The following is a 13751-nucleotide window of genomic DNA, read 5'->3' as shown; positions in this document are numbered from 1 at the left end:
AAGTTTCCAACATACTCAGGGGAAACATGATAGTGTATTTCTCACAAAACTACCAACAGAAGACTTAGTAATGGATAGAATAACAAGAGCATGCAAACAGCAATAAATGGGAATACAAAGAGAATACTTACTCTGTATCCTTCTAAATCCCTCATCTGAATCTGTAACAAAGAGAGATCTCTCAAGATCTGTAGATTATCTTTATCTAGCTTGAGTGCATTCCGGTAACACTTGATGGCTTCATCATATTTCTTATCAGAACGCTGCAGAAGACCATAGACGTGCCAACCTAATGTACATTAAGGAAAACATACTGACAAGTTTCAAAGTAACTGCAGTGTATTTGTGTTATGAAACAACATGACATGTTCCCTGAAGATCAGCATCCTTATAAATTAAGTTTCATTACTGCAGGTGGACTTTGCTGTCACATTTTTAAATATTATTGCTTACTTAGAAGCATTTAAAGTTAAAAAAAAAAAAAGTATCTTCTGTTCAGTCACACTCATACACCCCCCAAAAAACCTACTGTTATACAAACTAAAGGATCCAAATTCCCTAAGACCCAGAAGAGATATTCTTAGAGATGTATTGTTTATAATATACTACTGTAACTACAGCAGGACCTCTTACTTTTAGAAGAGTCTCACTCTAATAATACAATTAAGAGTTTTACTTTTCCTCACTTGCCTATCTGTATCATCAAGTAGTCCTCAGATTTTACAGTAAGAGAAACACAGAGGCTCACTTTACTCACTGACAAAAGGAAACCTTAGCATTTCAAAAGTCAAAAGCCTTTGTCGCATTCTCAGCAACTCAGATTTCCATGACCTGTGTATCATTTCACTAGACTTTTCTCTCACGAGCATCACTTTTTATCCTGGAAAGATTCTGAATTCAAAGCATGAAACCAACATATGTCATTACAACACAGTACACTGTATTTACATTAGGTTCCAAAAGTCTTCTGAAGAGAAAGATTACTTGCAATTATCTACTTTTTGCTATTCCAGGTTACTAGTAGCTCCCTAAGGCAACATCTTCCACACTACTGATTTTCAAATCAATAGTGACTCAAAAGCTCTCTCGTGTGCCCCTGAAGTAGCAAAAACACAGCAGATCTTGGGGAGAGGTACATGCATCCTTCACCTGCTTTCAATTAAGATGACACAAATAACTCAGTGTTTATAATCAAAATATTCAAGAGTTAATATGCTATTGAATTGAAATAGAAGCAACTGTTTCCTCCAAAGATACAATCATTCCTAAACTTTGCATTTCAATGGGTTAACCTGGTCAAGTTAATGGATGAAACAGAACTGTAAGATTCTTCTTTCTTAGAAAGACTCAGGTCCTAAAGTCAATTCTAGAGATAAAACTTCAGCCAAAAGAAGACTTGTGAGAATTAAGTCTGAAGGAAACTTCTAAGAGGCAAAAGACCCCTTTTTGCATTTCTAGAGGAACACTAAATTCATTTCAGCCAGTTGAAGCCCACAAAACCTTCATATAAATCTTTGAGACTTAGGAGAGATGCTGTCAGTGCCATGAGGATGCAAGACTTAGATGGGAAAGGGGGACAAAACAGTTTTGCATACAGTTACAGCAGTTGGGTATAGTACTGCTACTTCTTTCTGTAAATCCTGCCTCGGCCGTTTGAGTTCAAGGATTCAAGACATGGATCAAAGTTAAATGTAGCATCTTCATATACCTGCATCAGAACTGGCGTCTTAGATTCTCACCTAGAGAATGACAGCTCAGTCCAAAAGAATTTATGTGCACTTCAAACACATACTTAAACTAAGAGGATGCTTTGAGTTATTTATCAGGCATCATTACCATACCAACTGAATCCAGGAAATCTGGCTTAATCTTTCATAAAACATATTTGCGACCAAGCAATCATGTAAGGAAAAGCACAAACCCATTCAGAATTAAGTGTGTACAGTAGTCAAGACTCAGCATTAAGGAATTTTAACAGCTGACACAAGACAACAAAGCACAGTGCTACCAATTATTACAGTAGACAGCTTTGGGTAGTCTTGCATGTGTTCCTTCAGCATCCTGAATATAATATGTAGTTCAACCAGAAAATTTCTGGATTTCTAAACCATTTTACAATGGCTATTTCCCTACAGAAATTCCCACAGAATTAAAAATCTCCTACTCCTTAAACAACACTGAAGTGACCAACTGTATTTTAAACACCCTCCACCATGTCCTTTCTAAAAAGCACAGGTAACAAAATAAATCAAAAGCAGCTTGAAAATAAGAACATATAGATGTATTGCACCTCCTCAAAACCAGCTACTGGAACGAGGTGACTTCAGTGGCTACCCCCTTCTCCCCTTGCCTCTCCCTTTAAACCAAATAACAGGCATTAAGCTCACATAAAAAAGCAGATGCAAACATTTTAGAGAACCTCCCAGGCTCTGCTTAGGTAATAACACTGAGAATTAACAGGCCTGCAAGCTTTCATTAGAACTTCATGGCTAGTCACAAGCCTTTGTAAAGGATGTAGAAGGAGCCTTTAATAAACAGCTCAGCCTCACATCTGTTTCTCATGGGCTGGAATATATACTTTAGCCCTGACTCTCCACATGTACCGGAGCCCAGTCACCAGGAAAGATTCAGATATTTGGGCAGTGATATTATGATAGCACACTGGGTGCTCTTAAAGCATGGCAGTAGTAAAAGAGGTTAGCTATTTCTTAAGAGTTTACCAAGAGATGACAATTGAAAGTACTGCAACAAATCTGAATGAATTCACTATTACTTTACTACACTAGAGAAGTAATCTGCACAGATTACTCATGGGGTTCTCTGTAGAGCTGTAACAATACACTTGAATGCACAAAGTTAGAATTTCCTGCTTTGTCAGAACAAGTTCCATAGATGCAGCTTAAAAAAAACAAAACCCAAAAAACAATCAAACAAAAATCCCCCAAAACCACAAAACCTGTGCCTAGTATCATTCAGATGAGTTTACACTTTACCTGAATTCAGAAAACAAACCCTGTAGCCTTCTTAAAGTAAGCCAAGTTTAACGAGTCAGGTAAATAGTAATAAAATCTACTGAAATTCATAACCAAAGTAAATACTTTTTTTCATTTAAACTTGTCCAGATTAGATGTGAAAAAGCACAAATCTCTCCAGCATTTGTAAGGGAGCCTTCCAGACAGTTTTAAGAGTCAGCATGAACTGCAGACAAGAACTAGTGATACTGATAAATCCCTATCTGGAACTTTGTTTAGGAATGAAAATCCCCTCCAAACTCTCCCTGACTCACCCAGACTTTTGTACCCCCTGATTCAAGGTGCAAGACTTCTTACATCTAGATTAAAATTGCTTTAGTATTCCTTAGGTGTTCAGCTTTTAGAATCAACAAGGTACAAATTGTCTTTGTTCTGCGGCATACCTCTAAGTGTATGGAGGTTAGCAGAGTTAACAGGATTTTTCCAACCTCAAGCTCCCTGAACAAACAAATGGTATAAACAGCCATCCCATTCTCTTACCTACACAGTCATCAGAAAGTGTTTCCTGGGATACTAAAGGAAGATTTTGTTAAAAGCTTGAATACTTACTGGGAAAATTTCCCCTTAACATGCAAGTTGAATACATGCAGAACAAGTAAGGCATTCTGTGCAAATCTCGAATAGTCTTCTACCTGTGGCTTAAACAGAAGAACTTTGGGAGTAGCCATTTAAACAGCTGTTAAGTAGTTTACAGGTATAAACTGCTGAAAGACAAGCCCAGAACAGAACTCAAGCCAGGAAACCTAAAGCATTACCTAAAACTTAGTGGCAAAATAGGTTCTTTCAGAACACCTCTAGATTAGATTTCTTACACATTTTTGAGAGAAGGAAACTTCAGGGAAAAGCCAGATTTTACAAAGATGTACCTTTATTTCCATGTACCATTATGGTCTTTTCCTAAGACATAAATGCTAAAGGCATTTTTCTTAAAGGTTCTGCAAATTGTAGAAAGAAAAATATAACCTTGTTTCAAGTGTCTGATTACAAATTAATTGATTACCATTAATTAATTACTAATTAATATTCATTGTAGGCCACGAGGATGATCAGGGGACTGGAGCACCTCCTGTATGAAGATAGGCTGAGAAAGTTGGGGCTGTTCAGCCTGGAGAAGAGAAGGCTGTGTGGAGATGACATGGCAGCCTTCCAGTATCTGAAGGGGGCCTATAGGGATGCTGGGGAGGGACTCTTCATTAGGGACTGTAGGGACAAGACAAGGGGTAACAGGTTAAAACTTAAACGGGAAGTTTAGATTGGACATAAGGATGAAATTGTTTCCTGTTAGGGTGGTGAGGCACTGGAATGGGTTGCCCAGGGAGGTTGTGAATGCTCCATCCCTGGCAGTGTTCAAGGCCAGGTTGGACGAAGCCTTGGGCGAGATGGTTTAGTGTGAGGTGTCCCTGCCCATGGCAGGGGGGTTGGAACTTGATGATCTTAAGGTCCTTTCCAACCCTAACTATTCTTTGATTCTGTGATTCATGTATAATACCTTTAGACTTTTTATGCAGATCACATTATGTACTTCAAAACTATGACTTTGTTGCTACATCAGTACATAAAAGCAGAACTCATAGCAAAAAAGATCAGATTTTGTATTATGAAGGATACAGACATGACTCTTTACATCATTACGAAGTCCCTTACGAACAAATTCATATGCTTCTTCCTTCTTCCCTAAGCAGTTCAGGGTCAGTCCTTTCATGGCCAGCGTCTCTGTAAGACATATTATACACGTATGTTTCTGACTTCCCATATGCCAGTTTTACAGTGCAGATATCCTTTGAAGTTGTTACACAGTGAAGTTCCTCATTAAAAGATAAATTTAGATCAGGACAGCAGCCTCACACAGCTGAAAACTGTTATATGGAAACATTTCCTTTCTTCAAAATGGTCTTAAGATCACTGCATATCATCATACAGATGTGATGAACACAAGCAACACTAAGTTTATTAATTAAAAAATATGTTTAACTGGCTCTAAGGGAGACAACAATAAGCTAAAGCAATTCTAGGGAGCTTCTCAATGCATGTTAAAGCTCCAGAGTGGGCAGAACAAGAAAAAAAAAATCATTAGACTGTGTCATAGCATAAGAAACCAATCTCTGTCACAGTCAGCTCCACTAATACAGGTTGCTTACAAAGCATAAGCTGAGAAGCGTATTTCCTGCTATGGTGTTTGGGGGTTAAAAGGCCTTCTCAAAGTAGGAGCATTTCAAGCAAAACTGAGAGGCACCAGGTTCCAAATAATACATTGGTATAACTATTGCTTTTCCTTTTCTGCCATTCTTCAAGTAACACTGTGGGAAACAAGCTGCAGTAGGCCTGAAAGCTGCTCCAGATTCTACACCACCACCCCCCCCCCCATAAGAGGCTCCTGCCAGAAGATGAGTCACATTTTCATCATAATACTCTAGTTTTCTTCCAATTGCAGCCTTTTCCCCAGTATCAATGGCAATGGTCCATCACTCAAGGTCAGATGTAACAGCAGTCTGAAGTCTGATAGACCTGTTTAACCGAGTTTTCTGTAGAAGCAGACCTATAGTGAACAATAATCCAAAATGAGCCAATGATTTTGGTTTGTTTTTAAGTTGTCCTACATACACACTGTAAGGACAAAAAAAAGGTAGAGCAATGCCTTCCCAGTAATATCAGGATGCTTGAAAAAAGAATATCCCCACTTTGGGAAGGAGGGCAAGCTACCTTCCCATACCAGGGAAATAACTGCCCAGCCACAGCAATCCATTTGCCACCTTCTCCCTAAATTTTTCAAATTCCTTGTCTCTGAAGCTAAGTGTGACAACAGTGCAGCTTCCCATCAGATCATTTCATCAGCTTAGTTCTGCTTCAGCTGTTCATTCCAGGCTCTGCTTCCAAGCTTCAAAGCCATTAGTGGCTCAGAGCCCAAGTAGTACGTGGACTGCCAAGGCAGCTAGTTGTCCTGGAAAAGTTTAAGTGGCAGCAAAAGCAAAAAGAGAGAGATATATACTGAGATGCTATAAAAACAAGTGCTAATGGAGACAAATGCATTAGATTAGAACTGGAAAAGCTACTCCAGCTTTGAGGCAACAAGAAAACTGTAATTTTATCTCTAGGGAAGTAATGAAGACAAAAAGACAGCAGACTGATGGAAGCATGAAAAGGATTAGCTGAACATTTTGCCATGATATGACAATGTCAAATAGGAAAATAATCTTACTGACACAGTACATGCACACTCAATGTTAGGTTACTTCAACAGCAGACAAACAAGAAAAATTCACTGTATCAGGATAGATTGGCTGAGCCATGCACAGAAACTCTGTACTAGAGTAAGACTAGAGTATCTTACTGAGGATTAAGTTCTGACAGGTTTTGCTGTCCAATTTCTTGTAGTATTTATCAGAACAGGATCTCCAGATTCTTTCTTTAGCTTCAAGTCTTAGCAACAATAGTATTACAGTTAACTTTGCTCCTTATAAGTAGCAATTTGGTATGCAGTACAGAAAATTTAAGAATATGAACTTAACAAAAAAGGCAAGATTTTTAATTCATTGGTGGAATACCTTGATGTAATATATATAAAAAAAGGCTGGGCTTGCTATTAAACAGGAATGTGGGAATACAAGAAAATCCCACACTATCATTCTGACCCAGAAACCTAGAAAGGCAACTTACTTGGAAGCTTCACTGAAGTGTGCTTCCACCATATATTTTGATCTTCATCATCCCACTGCACAGGAATGTTTGACTGAACTAGGGTGAAAACTTGGTCTGAAAGCACAAAACCTGAAAATCCCCAGTAACTATTCAGTCCTAAGGACACAATCATACTCAGCAACAAGCTCCTTTCTTTCCCAGTAATATGGAATAGACTGATTACACATTTAGGCTCATGATAGGAGGGGAAAAAAAAAAACCCAAACCAACACGAAAACAAAAACCCCACAAAAAACCCCGAACAATCTTTTGAGTCTGCAGTTACCTCCATGTTCAGCAAATTTTGGGTTAGAGAGGATCATCTTGCAGAACTTGAGTCCATTTTTGTACTGTTTTTGTTCGTAACATTTCTGGAAAAAAGATGGAATATAATCACTGACATGTATTTAAAACCAGAGTACCTTAAGACAGTATTGCAAAAACAGTTCTTTCAGCAAGGAATGACTATTGGATCACTAACAGCCTCTAGCTCAATATGACTATTTCTATTACATTGCCTTTTCTCAGCATTCAGAACACTATCTACTTTCATTTACATACAGCCAATGCTCTACCTCATGGCCTCTTTTTTATGAAAAGTTGTTAATCCCTTTTCAACAGAAATAGGGAAGGCAAATAGGAATACCTACTTTGATTTGGAAATTCTTAAAAGAGAGCCAAGTCAGAAATCCTGAACTTTTGGGAAGGCTTAAAGAGTGTAGACACTCCTTTCAACATCCTATTTCCCTGACACAGTGACCTCCCAGAGTAAGAAACTTCAGACAGAAGACTTGTTGCTATGTACACTTTCAGGAGGAAGAGAGTAACCATGAAGTTGGACAGACCTATAATAACCTCAAAAATCTATATACAGATAATCTGCGGAGGGAAAATTTACCTGGGTATTGAAAGCAAAACAAAACAACCTAATTTCTAGCTGGAATACTACAGCTATGGGCTACTTTTAGACTTACTTAGGTTATCCTAATCACCGGGTGTTTAGGTTTACCTAATGATGTAAACTGGCAAAAAATGTGGTTCAACTTTGGGAATAAGTTAAAAAAAACCCTACATGAGCACCTGGGTCCCTTTGCTTCTTTTGAAAGATGTTGCCTGATGTTTAGAAGTCAGTAAGGTCTTAGTAATTTAAATGATTACTGATCACTATGTTGATCAATTTTAAACAAATTTACTTCAGCCAGTTAAAGGCATGCTTGTCTCTGTAGGCATGAATGACTTAGGGTTATTTAAGCTTTTTAACTTGAAGGAAGGAAAACAAAACCCAAACAAATAAGGCTTAACTTGGCACCATTTTCAGTTAACAACGTCTGTTGTCCTGCTGTAATTTAGATAGCTGCTCTCAGGAGAAACAGTGTCATTTCAGTTCTATGCCTGAGTACTCTAACAGTCTCATAGATCACTCCCACTCCATCAGTCTTCCAGGACAGAGGTAAAGTCTATGTTAAATAATTGCAGAGTGTAGTGTGTGGCTTTGCAGCCACAATATATCACTGTGTTTCTTCCCAGGATACAAGCAACACAGAAACATGCCTATGCTGACTTCTGGGTAATTGGTTGATGTGCCTCCAGTCTCTGGGATAGGACTTAACTGCAGCAACCTTTGGCAGTCGGCTAAATCACCCCTCAAAACAAAGGACAGCTCACCTTGCTATCAGATGAGGTTGCCCTGCCTGGCTGACTCCTAGCTGGACAGCTGGGGAGTTCCCATCAGAGGCAACAGTTATTCTATGGCAATTAACATTTAAACAGCAGTAACAAAAAACCTTTGGGAATTTTAAACTGAGACCTACTTTACCTGAAACAGACCAGGCTGCAGCAAAACTTGCAGATCCTTCTAGGAGGAAGTCAAATTCTCCCATTCACCTATTTTTTTTTCTTAAGACACTTCATATCATTTTTAAAGAATCATAAGAAAATGCCAACAATGATCTAAGCGTGCTTTCTAAACTTATTCAGGTATGCCTGAAGGAGTTAACAGAATAGAGAACATTCATCCACGATTCTACAACTCTTGCAGTGTTGAGTGAAAGTGCAAATATACAGCAATGCTTAACCATAGAACAGAAGGTATTTGAGTCAAGTGTGCATTTAAAATAGATTAACTTCTGAGGAAAACACATCTATTATCCCTGTTCTGACATTTTTAGCCTACAGAACTCAGTCTCAGACCTAGAATAAGAACTGAACTTAATTATAACAAATTTCAGATTTTTCAGGGAGAAACAAGGTCACATTTTTCTAAAGGCCAACAATGGGTGGAAATAAGTTATGCATTTATACCAATACATTGGCTTAAATGTTTACCGATGTAAGAGAAAAGGACTTTGAGCAACCTGGTATAGTGGAAGGTGTCCCTGCCCATGGGGGTTGGAACTAGATGAGCTTTAACGTCCCTTCTAACCCAAACCATTCTGTGATTTGACAACAGTTACTTGGCTCGCACTTGCAACATAGATATACTGAAAGGCAGGTTCAATTACATGGACAAGCCTGGAGCTTTAAAGCACCCAAACATCATGAAAGGCCTACTTTTAAACTTCTGTCTGTCCAAAACCTGTGAATGAGCACACCATGCTCCACCTGCATCTTGTTTACAGAAGACCGGTTTGCTGCCATATGATACAGTCTAATTTTGTAGTACAGATGGGAACTTCATAGTTTAGAAACCTGATGTCTCCATATGTATTCTCAAGTTTTGTTCTAATTAGGACAAATACAACTGAAATGTGCTCATTAGTATCTGTTACATTGCATTAAGTCTTTGGCATATTAAAAGCTCAAGCAAATATGCTGGGTTGATTTTTTGTGGGTGTTGGGAGAGGGGCTGTTTGTTGCTGTTTGTGGGTGTGAGGGGTTTTTTTTCCATTCTTTTTTTAAACAGCCTTATCTGTTTTGCCTAATGTGAGGCACCCCAGCACCCTTTTATGGCAATAATTTCCTGCTAAAACTAAAGCCAAATCATTACTGTTTACAGGCTTGAAACCTCAAAGGGAGATTCTGGCAAGGCCAGAATGTTATCCAGAACTTCTACTACCAGATGTTCCTGGAGGGATGTTACCTCCCCTGGCAAAAACTCACCCTGGCTTCTGGCTTCTCTTTTTCAACACTAACTCCAAAATATAAACTACTTGTAGACTTTGCCATGCAATTAATCTACACACCAGTTTATGCACTTTCAGAGAACTATCAAGTGCCTCTACATGGAGATCAATAGGCACAGCATCTAGGAAGGAACTGTAACAAAAAAAATACTAGTAACAAAGATACAATAATGGAAAGCAAAAAAGGAGACTTTAATCCTATGTTACAGTCCTTTGCTGCTTCTACGGAGGAACTGCTCTTCACAAATTCTAATTTTTTGTATCCTGCCATCTTTCCTTAGAAACAAAACCCCTTCCACTACAAAATATAAACAGAATCAGGGATCTGAATGGCTCCCTAACATTACTTATGAAATAGAAGGTCTTCATGTGTCACAAGTCAACTGCATATGCCATTCACATGTAAATTATGGTTAACCATCTGTAACATAAGATTAGTAAAGGGATGCTTTTGAAGACTACCCTCCCTGGACAAATCATTTGCCACTTAAAAGAAGTCTTGTATTGAGAGAACAGATACATTTTTCACATATTAAAGACAGAGTTTGATATACAGATCAGCAATTTTATGGCTGAAGAACATCTCATTACGGCCCTCAGATATTAACACTTAGTACAGAGGCACTAGGGAGAGGGGGTGAGGAAGGGAATTGGTTGCTGCAGCTGCAGTCTTTCTTTGAGCAGCTGGTTGTGAATTTTTGTTAGATGGCCTCTCAGAACTAAGTGACATTATTTCATAAACCATTTTTGTAAAGGCTGAATAAAATGTATCACATTCCAAGAATGGTAACTGGTATTTCATTAAACCAAACAGCAGTGTTAAGTATAGCAAATATACTTCCTTGATCGGCTTAAAATGTTTTAATAAAGTTGTTGAAGATGGTTTGTGACTGTAACAGAGCTGCAGTGAAGAAGTTTAATCCAAGTGAGACACACTGACCAGGTTCATGGTGACCATGCGTAAAGGGGCCTTACAAGAAAGATGGGGACAGACTTTTTAATACGGCCTGCTGTATTAAACTGGCCAAGGGGTAATGGTTTTAAACTAAAAGAGGGGAGACTCAGACTAGATATTAGGAAGACCTTCTTCTATGATGTGGGTAGGGAAACACTGGAACGGGTTGCCCAGAAAGGTGGTAGATGCCCCATCACTGGACATATTCAAGGTCAGGTTGGACAGGTCCCTGAGCAACCTGATCTCACTGAAAGTATCCTTGCTCACTGCAGAGGGACTGGAGTAGAGGACCTTTAAAGGTCCCTTCCAACCCAAACTGTTCTATGTACAATTTTCTTCAGTAACAACACTGCGATTTCAAAGTTAGTTTTGCAGTCTCTTGACAATAACTTGTCCACCACTAAACCCAAACCACAGCCAACAATTCAACACAATTCCCATATCCTACCCATGCAGCCCACATTCTATTAACACAGATGTGCACACCAATAGGGTGACTCACCAGGAACATGCTGCAACATCAGAACCACCAATAAGACAATTTCAACTGATTTAATTATTCTTAGGTAGTTGAATAAAAATATCAGGCTTTATAAGAACAATTTTGTTCAAGTTTATCAGTCTCCCTTGCTACTATACTTCCATATAATCTGACTTGCAGACCTCTCAACACTTCCATCCTTCTTGCTAGCTAGGGTCCTCTCACTCACTACCAAGATTTTACTGCAAAACATTTTTTTTGGCAACAGTTAGGATTCACTTAAATAAAATTTTAGTCCTTTATTTTCTACGCTTACACCTTCCATTTTTTAGACTGTATGTCTATTGTGTAACACTAACGGGAGTGAGGAAGGAACCCAAGAACTGGATGTGGAATGCCTAGAGAAAATGACAAGAGTTACACATCAAGCCCTATGGAAAGCAATGCTGGAAGTCAGTTCTGCTGACAATCTCTCCATACCACAATGATCAAGAAGTTCAGTAATAAAAAAACCCTCAAAGTTATCACTGACTGCAGTTCTGATGGGCAACTTTTCCTGCAAGCTATCTGACAAGTATTTAAGGGCTGTTCAAATTATTAATACACATTTCTGACCAAACCCAAGTATAATCAATACAGGAACATGAGCACACTGTCAGTATTCTTCTTAATTGGCTTTTAACACTTGTACCTTTTCAAAAGCCTTCCTTGTTTTATTGCACATCTATGAAACAATGTAATCTACTTCTAACAGACAACCTCTGCTTCTCACAGCAACTGAAGAAATTAGTTAGCAGAGTACCTTATTCAGATTTTGGGCAGAAGTCAGTATTTACTATACCTGTGCTAACAAATAATAATTACTAAATTATTTACCACTTTGATGGCAAGGTCTGACAGCACCTTGTTTGACTTATATACAATTCAATTCTGAAAGAGTTCAGCATCTATGTTGGAAATGCCCTGTGGATCATTAAATAGTTGGATACTTTGCAATACTGATACAGGAAAAGAAAGCATCACAACACTATTAAATTACAGAGACAGATAGGGACATCTACACAAGGTTCCCCAAACAGCAACCCTTTCTCCACACTTATTTCAGTTCACCGATGTTTAAGAGAATAGAGGCAGGGAGAGAAGTATCAGCTGGATGGGGCTTCAGCTCATGAAGGCCAAGGAAAGAGTTCACTAATGGTTTCCCACTCTCACAACATCTTTGATTCCTAGTCCCAGGACAACCCTTTCAGAGTATCAGTGAAATTATATTTCATTCATATATATGAAGTAGAAATACTTCTATTCTTTCCCCCAAATCATACTGGTATTTTATATATGTATGGCCACACCAACTCTCTGCTGGTAAGAGTGGTTAACTTCATCAGCTGAAATAAGAGGAAGGTAACATAGCTCCAGCCTTGCTGGCTCAACTGTTGAAATAAACAGGCCACATAGTTCTTCCCCAGACCTGGCGACTTGGAAATGCAGAACAGTGCTGAGTCAGACCACAGACAGTGGTGTACAATAGAACAAGTGGCCAGCAACATCTACAGTGATAACATTTTGATGGAAATACTAATGTCACGGTAATATCCAAGATTTCACTATTATGACTCTTTGCATGCAACAGCATTTTTTCCTTTTGCTTTGAAAGGGCAGAAACAACAGAATATGCAGTCAAAAGATCTCTTGCATACAAGTACTTCGGATGTGTAGCTTTCTCACTATTTGAGTTTGAGCTCTCTACCATTTATGAACACATGTATGCCCTTGCAAAGCAGAAAGCATAACAGCAACACTACAAATTAGACAAGTCATACCACTGTCATACATTTTCACCTAGTTTTTAACCTGCACTTTGTGTGGAAGTATTGAAGAGACCCATCTGCCACATCTCCTGGGATAAAACTATAATTTGCCCAGCGAGAACTCCGACTGAGCAGGTGCTCCACAAGCTAGTGGAACTGCATGTGTGAGCAGTCTAGCAAATGAAACCATCAACATCAGCCCTGTTTGGTGAGACCCGATATACACACACACACACACACACACATTTATATATATAAAAAAAAATCTCAGGCTTTTAAAAAGTTTCATTTCTATTTAGACATCTTAAAAGTAAGTTCACAGCAGTTACCAATAAAAGCCTTAAAGTCTACTTCACCCCAATGTTCCATAAAAGATTTCAGTAATTCATACAAAACAGTTGCATGAATTAACAGATCAGGCCAGAGAGATCAAACCCACCTGTTACAGGCTACTAAAGACAAGATAAAAGTGTTAAACACATAGGGAAGGGCTTATGAGCAAAACCAGCATTATTACAGTTCTCATCAGAATGTTCTCAGCCTCCACTTACTTGTGCCTTACCAATCCTCTGAAACAAAAGAAGTATCTTAACACACACAAAACAGCAAAGGCTTCCCCTCCACAGACCCCCTCTCAAAGTGCCTAAATCTTTCCATAGCTACTAGATTTTGTGCAGC

At 38.6% G+C, this 13751-nt stretch overlaps 1 protein-coding gene across 3 annotated transcripts in view; it reads right to left on the bottom strand.

Moving 5' to 3' along the window:
• NAA16 (N-alpha-acetyltransferase 16, NatA auxiliary subunit) overlaps positions 1 to 13751 on the bottom strand; it is a 61990-nt gene that overhangs the window by 42643 nt on the left and 5596 nt on the right. For all 3 annotated transcript variants that reach the window (XR_008972207.1, XM_057409692.1, XM_057409693.1), the window contains exons 2-4: positions 6994 to 7078; positions 4641 to 4745; positions 132 to 289 (exon numbers count right to left, since the gene is read on the bottom strand). Coding sequence is in view for 2 of the 3 variants with exons in the window: in XM_057409692.1 (XP_057265675.1) it covers positions 132 to 289; positions 4641 to 4745; positions 6994 to 7078 (348 nt within the window). In the remaining variant the exon portion in view is untranslated. The remainder of the gene's footprint in view (positions 1 to 131; positions 290 to 4640; positions 4746 to 6993; positions 7079 to 13751) is intronic.

The sequence above is a fragment of the Pezoporus wallicus genome, unplaced genomic scaffold, assembly GCF_028554395.1.
Source record: "Pezoporus wallicus isolate ANWC-B61680 ecotype Strahan unplaced genomic scaffold, APGP_CSIRO_Pwel_v1 contig_2543, whole genome shotgun sequence".
NCBI lineage: Eukaryota > Metazoa > Chordata > Aves > Psittaciformes > Psittacidae > Pezoporus > Pezoporus wallicus.
Note: the sequence above shows the minus strand (reverse complement) of the source record. Positions and strands in the feature narration are given on the sequence as shown.